The sequence below is a fragment of the Panthera uncia genome (genome assembly GCF_023721935.1).
Source record: "Panthera uncia isolate 11264 chromosome B2 unlocalized genomic scaffold, Puncia_PCG_1.0 HiC_scaffold_24, whole genome shotgun sequence".
Taxonomy (NCBI): domain Eukaryota; kingdom Metazoa; phylum Chordata; class Mammalia; order Carnivora; family Felidae; genus Panthera; species Panthera uncia.
Window position 1 is genome coordinate 5,027,596 of NW_026057580.1, and position 10,377 is coordinate 5,037,972.

The following is a 10,377-nucleotide window of genomic DNA, read 5'->3' on the forward strand; positions in this document are numbered from 1 at the left end:
GGGGGAGACACAGCCCTGCCCTCAGGGAGACCCAGTCTGGGGGGGAGACACAGCCCTGCCCTCAGGGAGACCCAGTCTGGGGGGGAGACACAGCCCTGTCCTCAGGGAGTCCCAGTCTGAGGGGAGACAGCACCCTGCCTCAAGGAACCCTAATTTGAGGGGGAGACACAACTCTGTCCTCACGGGGATTCGGAAGAAGAGAGAGTACAGTAGAGCTCAGAACTGGCCCAGACTCCAGTGCTGTGCTGTGAGGCAGGGAGGACAAGGTGCCGTGGGGGTCAGATGAAGTCAAGGCAGTGAAGGAATCAGAGGGGAAGAGGCCTGTGTGGGGTGAGGCGGAGGCTGCTGGTGCATCTGCCCCTTCCCAACAGGCTACTACATGTTCATTGAGACATCAAGGCCTCGGGAACTGGGGGACCGAGCCCGTTTGGTGAGTCCCTTGTACAATGCCAGCGCTAAGTTCTACTGCGTCTCCTTTTTCTACCACATGTACGGGAAGCACATTGGTGAGTCGGAGCACCAGGTGGTCTGCCCAAGCGTTGCTGGGGCTGGGAGGAGAGAGGGAGTCCACAGGAGGCTGGGTATTGGCCCATGTGAGGCCTGGGCTTCCCAGCTTAGCTGAATCATATCCTTGGAGGGGGTGTGGGCAGAATCTGGGCAAGGGAGGAAGGCAGAGCCAGCTTGTCTGAGGTTTTGAGATGATGAAGGCTTCCTGAGTCTGCAAAGAAAATGGCTCCAGCCGGACAACATGCAAGTCTTGGAGGAGATGGAGAAAACAGGTAAGAGGTTGCATGTATTGAGTGCCTGTCAGGTGCCAGGTGACCTCCTGGGAGCTCTGTCTCCGTGGTCTCATTATCTCTCACAACCAACAGGTGAGGGCGGTGTTACCATATAAATCAGAGAGGTTAAGCATTTTCCCCGAGATCACACAGCAACCCGAGTTGTCTTCCTCCCCGAAGCCCTAAACACAGAATTGGGAGGGTGCTGTTTTGTGAGCAATGAGGGGAAGTCCTGCTTCTTTTTTTTTTTTTTTTAATTTATTTTTGGGACAGAGAGAGACAGAGCATGACCGGGGGAGGGGTAGAGAGAGAGGGAGACACAGAATCGGAAGCAGGCTCCAGGCTCGGAGCCATCAGCCCAGAGCCTGACGCGGGGCTCGAACTCACAGACTGCGAGATCGTGACCTGGCTGAAGTCGGACGCTTAACCGACTGCGCCACCCAGGCGCCCCGGGAAGTCCTGCTTCTTAAGTGTGGGTGTACATTTGCCCTTGGAAAGAGATGGTAGGAGAGTCACATTAATCAACGAACTCATCATTCAGCCGTCACTTCCAGAGCTCCTGCTCTGGGGCCAGGCATCAGGTGCTGCTACGAACAGGACCGACCAGTTCCCATCCTCGGGGCACCCGAAGTCAAGTGGGAGAGACAGGCATTGAACAGCTAATTGCAGCAGATAAGATTGAGCAGCCACTGTGACACATGTCCACAGCAAGACAGGGGCCAAGACAGCTGGTAACAGGGACTGACTGTGGGGGCTGAGTTATGGAAAACTCTGCTGAGGAAGTGACAGTCTTTAAAATTTTTATTATTTGTTTGTTCACTTATTTAGGGGACAGGCCATGTATTTTGCATGGGTCAAAGGTACAAAAGGTACATAATGAGAGCCCCCTGCTCGTCTCAGTCCTCCTGCTGCCTAGAACCCTTTCCCAGAGGCAACCACTGCACTTAGACTTGGGGGCAAGTTTCCAGAAACGCTTTATGCCTACAGAAGCCAGTACATGTGTGTTTGATTTTGCCCCCTTTTATACACACTGTTCTGTGTCTTGCTTCTCCCTCTGAACTGTACATCTTGGGAATCATGCCTTATCAGACCACAGAAAGTTTCACAGTAGAGGAAGTGACTTTAAGCAAGAGTAGACCTAATGGCTCTTTATGGACAAGTCTCCCCAGCTAAAGTAGTGGGTCACGCTGAACTGATTAGCCAGGATGGGGTAGGATGGAAGGTTCTGCGTCCACTGGGGCCTCCAGACCATCCACCCAGACCAATGCACTCGTGGCTGGGTCTGGAATTTGTGGGAAGATTCCTGTGGGGTAGGTGGGTTGGGTGACCAGCCCTGCGCTGCCCAGGCCTGTCGTTTCCATTTGGCTCCTCATTTGGCCTTCCTGAGGAAGACTCTGTAAGCATCAGATCTGGACAGGAGGACTTTCCAGTAGGGATGCCATGGAGGGGCCCCCTGTCCCATGTCATGTTACTGCCCTGCCCTGCCTTCTTCATCACCATACTTTCTAGGCCTCCAGTACCTGATCCGGTCCCTGCCTCCTTCTCTGACCTCATTTTCTGCCACTCTCCCCCTTGGCTCCTACTCAGCTTGAGCACACTGGGCTCCTTGCTTTCCTTTAAATACTCAGGGCAGGTTCTTGCCTTAGAGGACTTTGCTCATGATGTTCCCTGGACTGGAACACTCTTCTCCTCCCCTCATTCAAGGTCTCCTCCTCAGAGAGGTCCCTGAAAGCCCCAACTAAAATACCTCTTTATTCCTTTCCCTGCATTGTTATCTTTATCATGCCCATCACCAATAGAATGTAAGCTCCAGGAAGGCAGGGGTCTTTGTCTTATTCACTGATGTATATCTAGTGTCTAGAACAGCCCTTGGCACGTAGTGGTGCTTCATTAGTTGAATGAATGAATGAGAGGGAGGTCTGAGATTCATGAACCCAAAGTAACTTCTAACCATGAGGCTCTATGAAAGTCCTTTTTCAGTTGTGAGGATAGTCATGAAAGGTTCTTCAGTCAGCATTTAATTATTGAGAACCAATACCAGTTTGATGCAGACTTTCCCTCAAAGAGTCAAATGAGGAGGAGATGTTAATCCCAGTAACTATCACACCACAGAGCAGAGAGTGGTCTGGGCCTGGAGGGCTGCAGTTGAAGGACCCAGGGTTCACAGGACACATAGAGGGCTCCCAACTCAAGCCTAGGAAGACTTCTTGGAAGAGAGGACATTGCAAGAAGGATTTGGCCAGGGGAATGTGGTAGGGGAGGGAGTCTCAGGCAGCTGGAAAAGCCTGAGCAAGAGCCCAGAGGCTGGAAAGCTGGGGTATATCTAGGCTCCAGCATGTAGTCCACTTTGGCTTTGCAGGAGGCAAGGAAGATAGGGAAGAATGAAGTGAGCAGGCCCACCATTAAGGGAGGCTGAAGGTCTTGGGCCCTGGCTGATCCCTGTGAAAGGCGGTCCGGAAGCCCCCTGAGCAGGGGAGATGCTGGAGATGATGGGGTGCTCAGGGGAGAGGACAGAAACCCAATTTTTGTTTAAGTAGTAAAAAGGAGGGGTTCCCCCATTAGTGTCCTGGGGGCAGGGTGGTAGAGGAAGAAGAAAAGGTGGAGATTGAGGGGGATAGGAACAGGGGGAAGAGCTCCAGGACAGGGAAGAGAGAAAGGCCCCTTTGGAGCTGGTAAGGAGACTGAAAAGTATTGGGGCTTGCCTCCTGGCCCCCTGGAAGCTTGCTGCAGCCCTGTCGTGGCCCCATCTGTCGGTGAGGGTCCCCACCCAGGCCTAGCTCTGCTGCTTGGGAGGGGGTGTTTCTTGCTGTCCAGTTCCCTCCTCTTCCTTCCTTTGCTACCCCACCTGGCAGCTCTGGGCACCAGCTGTCCCCAGACCTTGTGTCTCGCTGGCTCTCCTCAGTCTAAGCCAACTCCTTTCATCTCAGGCAGGTAACATTTGGTGGCTCTCCCCCACCAGGGGTCTGTCTATCTGGTGTCACAGATGGTGTGCCTTTGTCTGTGGGCAGAGCCATGGAAATGCCAGCCACCGGGCACTGTCTAAGATTGATTCCCCTTCCCTCTGAGCCAGGTCTTTCACATCACTGGGGGCTTGAGGTGGGCCGGAAGAGCCAGGAAGGGGCATGACATCGCCTGGGTGCTCTTAGCCAAGCCATGATTCCCTCCTTCTTTTCCGGGGCTCCCAGCACCTCCAGAATTCCAGGCCTCTGTGGCTGTGGGCAATGGGCCTCAGCACCCTCCGTCTAATGCCCTCAAAATTGTACTTTCACTGTGCTTACCATGGCTGTGTAGCACAAATACTAACATCTCTCTTTAAAGAAACTCACTGCTCTTGTCCTAGCTTTGTCCTAAGCATCAGTATTAGAGAAACTGTGAGTTGGAAGGACTGGCTTTATTCATTTCTTAAAACATACATATAAGTATTGAAAATTTTAAAATTTTAAAGTCCATCCCTATGCCTCCAGAAATCATCCCATGTATCATGCCCTGCCAGGGGTATGCCCTGTGTGCTTTGGGAATCCTGCTTTGTGCTCAGTCATAGGCCCTGCTGCCCTGGGATAACTCCACTGTTGAGAGGAGGAAGGGGTGTGTGTGTGTGTGTGTGTGTGTGTGTGTGTGTGTGTATGCCGGGGTGGGGGGAGGATTAGTTGACTAGAAAGGAAGGGGAGAGGGGCACCTGGGTGACTCAGTTGGTTAAGTCCAACTGACTTTTGGCTCAGGTCATGATCTCATGGTTCATGGGTTCAAGCCCCGCGTTGGGCTCTGTGCTGACAGCTCAGAGCTGGCCTGGAGCCTGCTTCAGATTCTGTGTCTCCCTCTCTCTCTGCCCCTCCCCTGCTCACGCTCTGTCTCTCTCTCTCTAAAAAATAAATATACATTAAAAAAAAAAAAAACAAAGGAAGGGAAGAAATGAACGAAAATTTGCAAGTTGTCCTGATGAATTGAAGCCCTGCTGCTGTCTTCTCTTTCCTGTGTGGAGGTCCCTCCCCCGGGAAAATGGGACAGTGAACCAGTCTGGGATGGTGCTGTGGGCAGTGGCAGAGAGGAGGGTTTGGGGAATGTGGAAGGGTAGGGGTGTCCTTGTCCAGACCTCACTGCCCCCCCCTCTTCATACCCACCACAGGCTCCCTCAACCTCCTGGTGCGGTCCCGGAACAAAGGGGCCCTGGACACACACGCCTGGTCCCTCAGTGGCAATAAGGGCAATGTATGGCAGCAAGCCCATGTGCCCATCAACCCCAGTGGGCCCTTCCAGGTGAGTCACCGGGTGTGGGGGCCCCCGAGGTTCTCCCAGCCCTTGGGCCATTGCTCTGACCAGGGAGCACTTAGGAGGACTTCATGCTCTTTCTGGGGAGCTGGGGAGAAACTCAGGCAGGGTAGGGAGGGCTTTCAAGTGGACTGAAGGGAAGGGATTAGGGGCTCTGCCTGGCAGAACACCCCTAATCCCTGCTCTCTGACCCCACCCCAGATTATTTTTGAGGGTGTTCGAGGCTCTGGCTACCTGGGGGATATTGCCATAGATGATGTCACGCTGAAGAAGGGAGAATGTCCCCGGAAGCAGATGGATCCCAACAAAGGTGCCAGATGGGAAGGGATGGGGGAGCCGAATCTATGGGGAGCTGTGTAGGTAGGCACCTGTCCGTATCAGGAGAAGGTGCTGGTGTCTGAATGGTGGTTCAGAGTGACTAGGTGGTGGGATGTGTGCGTCAGTGACTATTTGAGCAGGTGTTGGTGTGTTTGGTACCCACCTTGGGCTCCACGTTGGCTCAGGTTATGGGGCATATGTAGGGCAAGGAGAAGACTAAACTCTGCCCTCCTGTGAACTTACTGAGTTATTTACAGTACCCGAGTGCCTCCTGTGTCTGCGTCCAGGTATGTGTGGGTGCAGATGTGAACGTGTGCCCCACCCCCCAGGGCCAGGTGTTTGTAGTTATAACAGCTGGAATTTGCTGAGTGATGACCATGTACCAGGCAAAGTACAAAGCCCTACATGTATCTGATCTCATTTAACCCTGATGACAGCCCTCTGGGGTAGCACTTACTATTAGACTCATTTTACAGATGGGGAAACTGAGGCCCACTGAGGCCAGTAAATTGCTCCGTGTCTTAGTGAGCTGCAGAGCCAGGATTTGGACCCTCTCAGGCTCAAAGTTAACCCCCACCCCACGCCACTAGACGTCTGTGCTTATAAGTATGTCTGCACAGTGAGGGCAGTGTCTCACTTTAGGTCCCCCAGAGAGAGGGGGAAGCCTGCTAGTCCCTGACATGCTGAGCTGATCAGAGCCCTGGCCTGTCTCCCTTTTCTCTCCTGTCACAGTGGTGGTGATGCCAGGCAGTGGAGCCCCCTGCCAGCCCCACCCACAGCTCTGGGGGCCCATGGTCATCTTCCTCTTGGCGTTGCAGAGATGATGAGAGCTGCGTGGCCCCCCCACCCGGCCCCCGGCACACCAAAGTGTCCGCATCGTACCAAAGACTGACCCTCGCCAGCCGGGGTGCCCAGGGGCAGGGCCGGCCCGCCAGGGAGGGGGCCTGCATTGGCTGCGAGGATGAGCAGAGAACAAGGACAGAGGCCCGGCGCTGAGGCCCTGGAGACAGTCGTTTGACACACGCACACACTCACACACTCACACTCACACACACAGAGATATATTAAAGCACAAGTTTCTATCCGACCTGCCAGCACCTTCTTTTCTGCGGAGACAAGGGACTCGCCCGAATGGCGTCCACCACCCCAGAGACCTCGGCGCCACATAGGCCTTGTCCAACTGCACCTGTGGCGTGTTTCTGACCTTCCCACATTCCTAACTCAAGGCTGAGCCCCGGCCCAGTGGCTTTACCAGACGGGAGCCAGCAGAGGAGCAGACTCAGGAGCCCCACCCTTGGCTGGACTCTGGGACTCCCTGGGATGGGGGAGGCCTGGGTCAAAGGAGGCCAGGGGGTACTTTGTGAGCTCTGTGAATGTCCCCATGCAGGTGATGGCGAGGGAGGTCAGGCACCTGTTGCACGCACCTCTGTTTACAGGGCGAGAGCTGGAAGGTGGAGATCCCAGGTCACCCTGATCCCTTGACCTGTTCCTTGGACGTCATATCTCACCTCGACGTGCCCCTTTGAAGGGACCCAGCACAGGGTCCTGGGCCTGGGCAGTCTGAAGACTGACACCTTCCCTTCTACCCCATCCAACCCCCACCCCACCCTACGAGGAGCTGGATTCCTGAGAGCACAGTCCCCACCCTAGTCAGCTGGCCTGAATTCAGCACCCACCTGCATCTCCGAGGAGCCGGGAGGGGTGGAGGCCGGCTGTTTTCTGGGGTGAGGCTTGACTTTGAGAGGGGCAGAGGAGAAAGCCTGCTTTTGTGAGTTTGTGCCCCCATGGCATTTGGGAATAGAGTGGAAACTTCATTTCTTATATACTTGGCATGAAGGAGTGCCCTGGATAGGAGGGTATACATAGAGGGGGTGCCCCTGCAAAGCACTGTCTAGTTGGCTGTTCCCTTCCCTGCCCAGGGTCAGTGAAGGGGTGGGGGGTGTGTGTGGTGGTTTGTAGAGCAGCAGCAGAGGGTGGGGCAGTTGCTGGCCTCCACGTTGCCTGGGAGCCGAGCTCATGCCCTGATCCATGAAAGGGCTCCCTGTCCTTGGGTTCTGGGATAGGAACCTAGATGGGCAGGGTGGAATCTAGACCAGTCCTTCTCAACATCACCCGTGAGACCCCAACCAGCCGTCTATGGGAGAGATGAGGACCAGCTCTTTCCAGGGTGAGCCTTCACGCTTGCGTACATGTGGCTGTGTGTGCACGCACATGTGTGCACGTGCGTGGGCCAATCTGTGTCTGTGTAGCACTGTGGGGACGTCTCTGGGCAGCAGTGTGTACGAATATGAGTCTGCATGTGCAATTACACATATCTGTCTGTGAGGCCGGGTCTAAACCCTGTCTCAGTGAGTGCCTGTGGATGTCAGCATGCACGTCCGCCTTCAGGAGGGACACGAGTGTTTGTAGGGGGCTGGTGGAATATACCACTTCCGGCCCTAGTCTGTAGTCTCAAGCTGCCTGCCACCGCCTGAATTTCTACCTTTCGTCCCCTCTGGATGACAAAGAGTTTACAGATGACCCTATTGAAATGCAAGCACCTTTGGTGGGGGTTGTCACAGGGATTCACCCGGAGCATTCTGCAGGGACAGTTGCCCAGAAGGGGCAGCACTGCAATGCCAAGAGGCAGGCAGGGGACCAGAGGACAGGCCTGTGTGATCATCATCACCCACAGCTGGCAGGGGGCTGAGCCAGGCCTGGAGCAGGGCCTTCTGATGCCTGACCAGCCTGGCTGCCTTCTTGGCCCAGCCGAAGCCTCGGTCCGAAACGAGTGGCTCCAGGTTCCCAGAACACACTTCCATCACGCCGGCTGGGTATTGTTCCTTAATTGTCCCATCTGTGCAGGGTCTGCTGCCCCGACTAGACTGTGAGTTCCTCCTCTGAGCCTTCCAACCTTCTCCCCCACCCCCGCTCCCAACCTCAACGCCCAGCACAAGTGGGCCTGTTATGGAAACCACAGCGGGCTTTGCCCAGCCGGAAGGATGATATTAATCGGTAGTTCCCAGCCCTGGCTGCAGAAGAGAACCACCTGAGGGTCTTTTAGAGAGCCATGATGCTTGGGTCCTACCCCCAGAGGTTCTGATTTGATTGGACTGGTGTTCAGCCTGGCATCAGAAATGTTTAAAAGCTCCCCAGAAGAACCCGGGAGTGGGAACCAGTGGCCTATCACCTGCCAAGTGCTTCCTTTGTGCCCTTGCTGGGGTGGGTATGGAGATCCAGGGATGAAAAGCACCAGGTACTTCCTCCTTGGGACACTGAGGTCCTGGGTCCTCACGTGTGGATGGGTGAGGCTGGTGTGTGTGTGCGTGTGCATGCAGGCAGGTCTGCAGGGAGTGTGGGTGTCAGTGTGTATTAGCATTAACAGTGTGCGAGGAGAGCACTTAGAGTGTGCCAGTCAGTGTGTGTGGGGGGGGGGGGGGGGGAAGATGGGGTCTGCAAGGAAGGAGTGTCTTTGTGCATCTGTGTGTGCCTGTGATTCAGCACCTCTGTATCAGTGTCACTTGTGCTGTGTGTGTCTTTGAGTGCCTGTGGGTGTCAGCACCGTTGTGCTGGTAGGTGGCCCATCAAGACCCCCAGCCCAGGGGAGACCAGGCTGGCAGGATCCAGTGCATCTCCCCCTGGGGCAGTCTCGCCCTCTGGGTCAGGGTGGCTGAGGCATTTTGTGGCCTTAAAACAGGGAGTCCAGGGTCAGCCCTCATGGTGTTGGGGTTTGTTCAGCCCTGTTGCCCCTGATTTGATGTTTTGGGGAGACCCCTAGGGCCAGGTGCTGTACAGTTAGGAGAGGGGAAGTCTCAGCTTGGCTGTCCTGCCCCTGGGACCACAGACAGCCCTCCAGGGTGCCCAGCTAAGCCTGCGGACGACACGCCCATCTCCTGGAATGCCCCTCCCACTTGCCTTCTCCGGTATATTCTGCCACCTCTTTCCCTTTCATTCTTTCTCCCTGTGCTCGCTGGCTCAGGCTCTCATGGCCAGGGTGGGCCTCAGAGGTCTGAGCCCCTCACCTTGTAAATGGATAGGAGCAGGGGTGGGGGGGGGCTGGCCCAAGGTCACATGGCTAGTTGGGGTGGAGCCAGCCTTGGAAGCCGTGCTCTACAACCCCGAGGGTGTCACACTACTGGCCACTGCCTCCTGCTGGCAGCCAGACTGCCCTGTCTCTGGGTGCTGGTACAGATGTGACTGGGCACCTGCTCTAGGAAAGGTGCTCCCTCCCTGCCCCAAATTCTGGCCTCTCATCCCAGGCCACCGCCCCTCCCACCCCAGATCAGGCCTGGGTGCCCTGTGAAAGCTGCATCCCTCTGCCCACCCAGGCTTTAGCTACTGCCCAGGTTCCCAGACAGAAGGGACTGTTTCCCCTCCCTGCCCTCTGTCTTCACATGAGCCTGGGCTCCGAATGAAGGTCAGTGTGTCCTTGTGTCCTCATCCTGTGGACTTATCCCTAAGGACCAGGAGGGCAGGGGTGAGAGTGTACAAATTCTTGTATTTTCTTCTCCCTGGATTCGAGGGGGTTGGGGGGGGCGGATTCCAAGGTCTGTCCCAAGGAATGGGGTGAATGAGCCTGCACTGGGGAGTCCCTGTGGGGCCCCTGGTTGAGGTTCTGGGCTCTGGGGAGCCCTCCTCATTTCCACAGGCAAGATAGCACGCCCCTTTCTGTTGAGTCAGTGCTATGTGTGAGGCTGTGTGTCTGTGAGGGTGAGGGTGGGGGGGGTGTGCATATGAATGTGTGTGAGGGAATGTGTGTGTGAGGCGTGTGAATAGGTGTGAGGGTATGTGCTGGAGTAGAAGGACCACTCTTTCCTAGAGATCCCTGGACCCTTAGAGCTGGAAAGGACCTTAGAGACCATTTAATCCAGTGCCCACACTGTACAGGTGAGAAAGCTGAGGTCAGAGAGATGGCACTTGTCCACCATCACCCCTCCCTCATGTCACCTGCATTCGTTTCCCAGGGGCTCCGCTAGACGTGCCCTCCCTCCTGGCACCTCCCCACCCCCCACCACCGCTCCCATAATCACAATCT

At 55.5% G+C, this 10,377-nt stretch overlaps 1 protein-coding gene across 2 annotated transcripts in view; it reads left to right on the top strand.

Annotated features, from left to right (window-relative positions):
- Window positions 1-7,036, top strand: part of MDGA1 (MAM domain containing glycosylphosphatidylinositol anchor 1) — a 57,784-nt gene extending 50,748 nt beyond the window's left edge. For both annotated transcript variants that reach the window (XM_049653342.1, XM_049653341.1), the window contains exons 14-17: window positions 372-506; window positions 4,903-5,033; window positions 5,247-5,355; window positions 6,096-7,036. In XM_049653342.1, the coding sequence (XP_049509299.1) occupies window positions 372-506; window positions 4,903-5,033; window positions 5,247-5,355; window positions 6,096-6,187 (467 nt within the window). In that variant the 3' untranslated portion in view covers window positions 6,188-7,036. The remainder of the gene's footprint in view (window positions 1-371; window positions 507-4,902; window positions 5,034-5,246; window positions 5,356-6,095) is intronic.
- The last annotated feature ends 3,341 nt before the right edge of the window (window positions 7,037-10,377 follow it).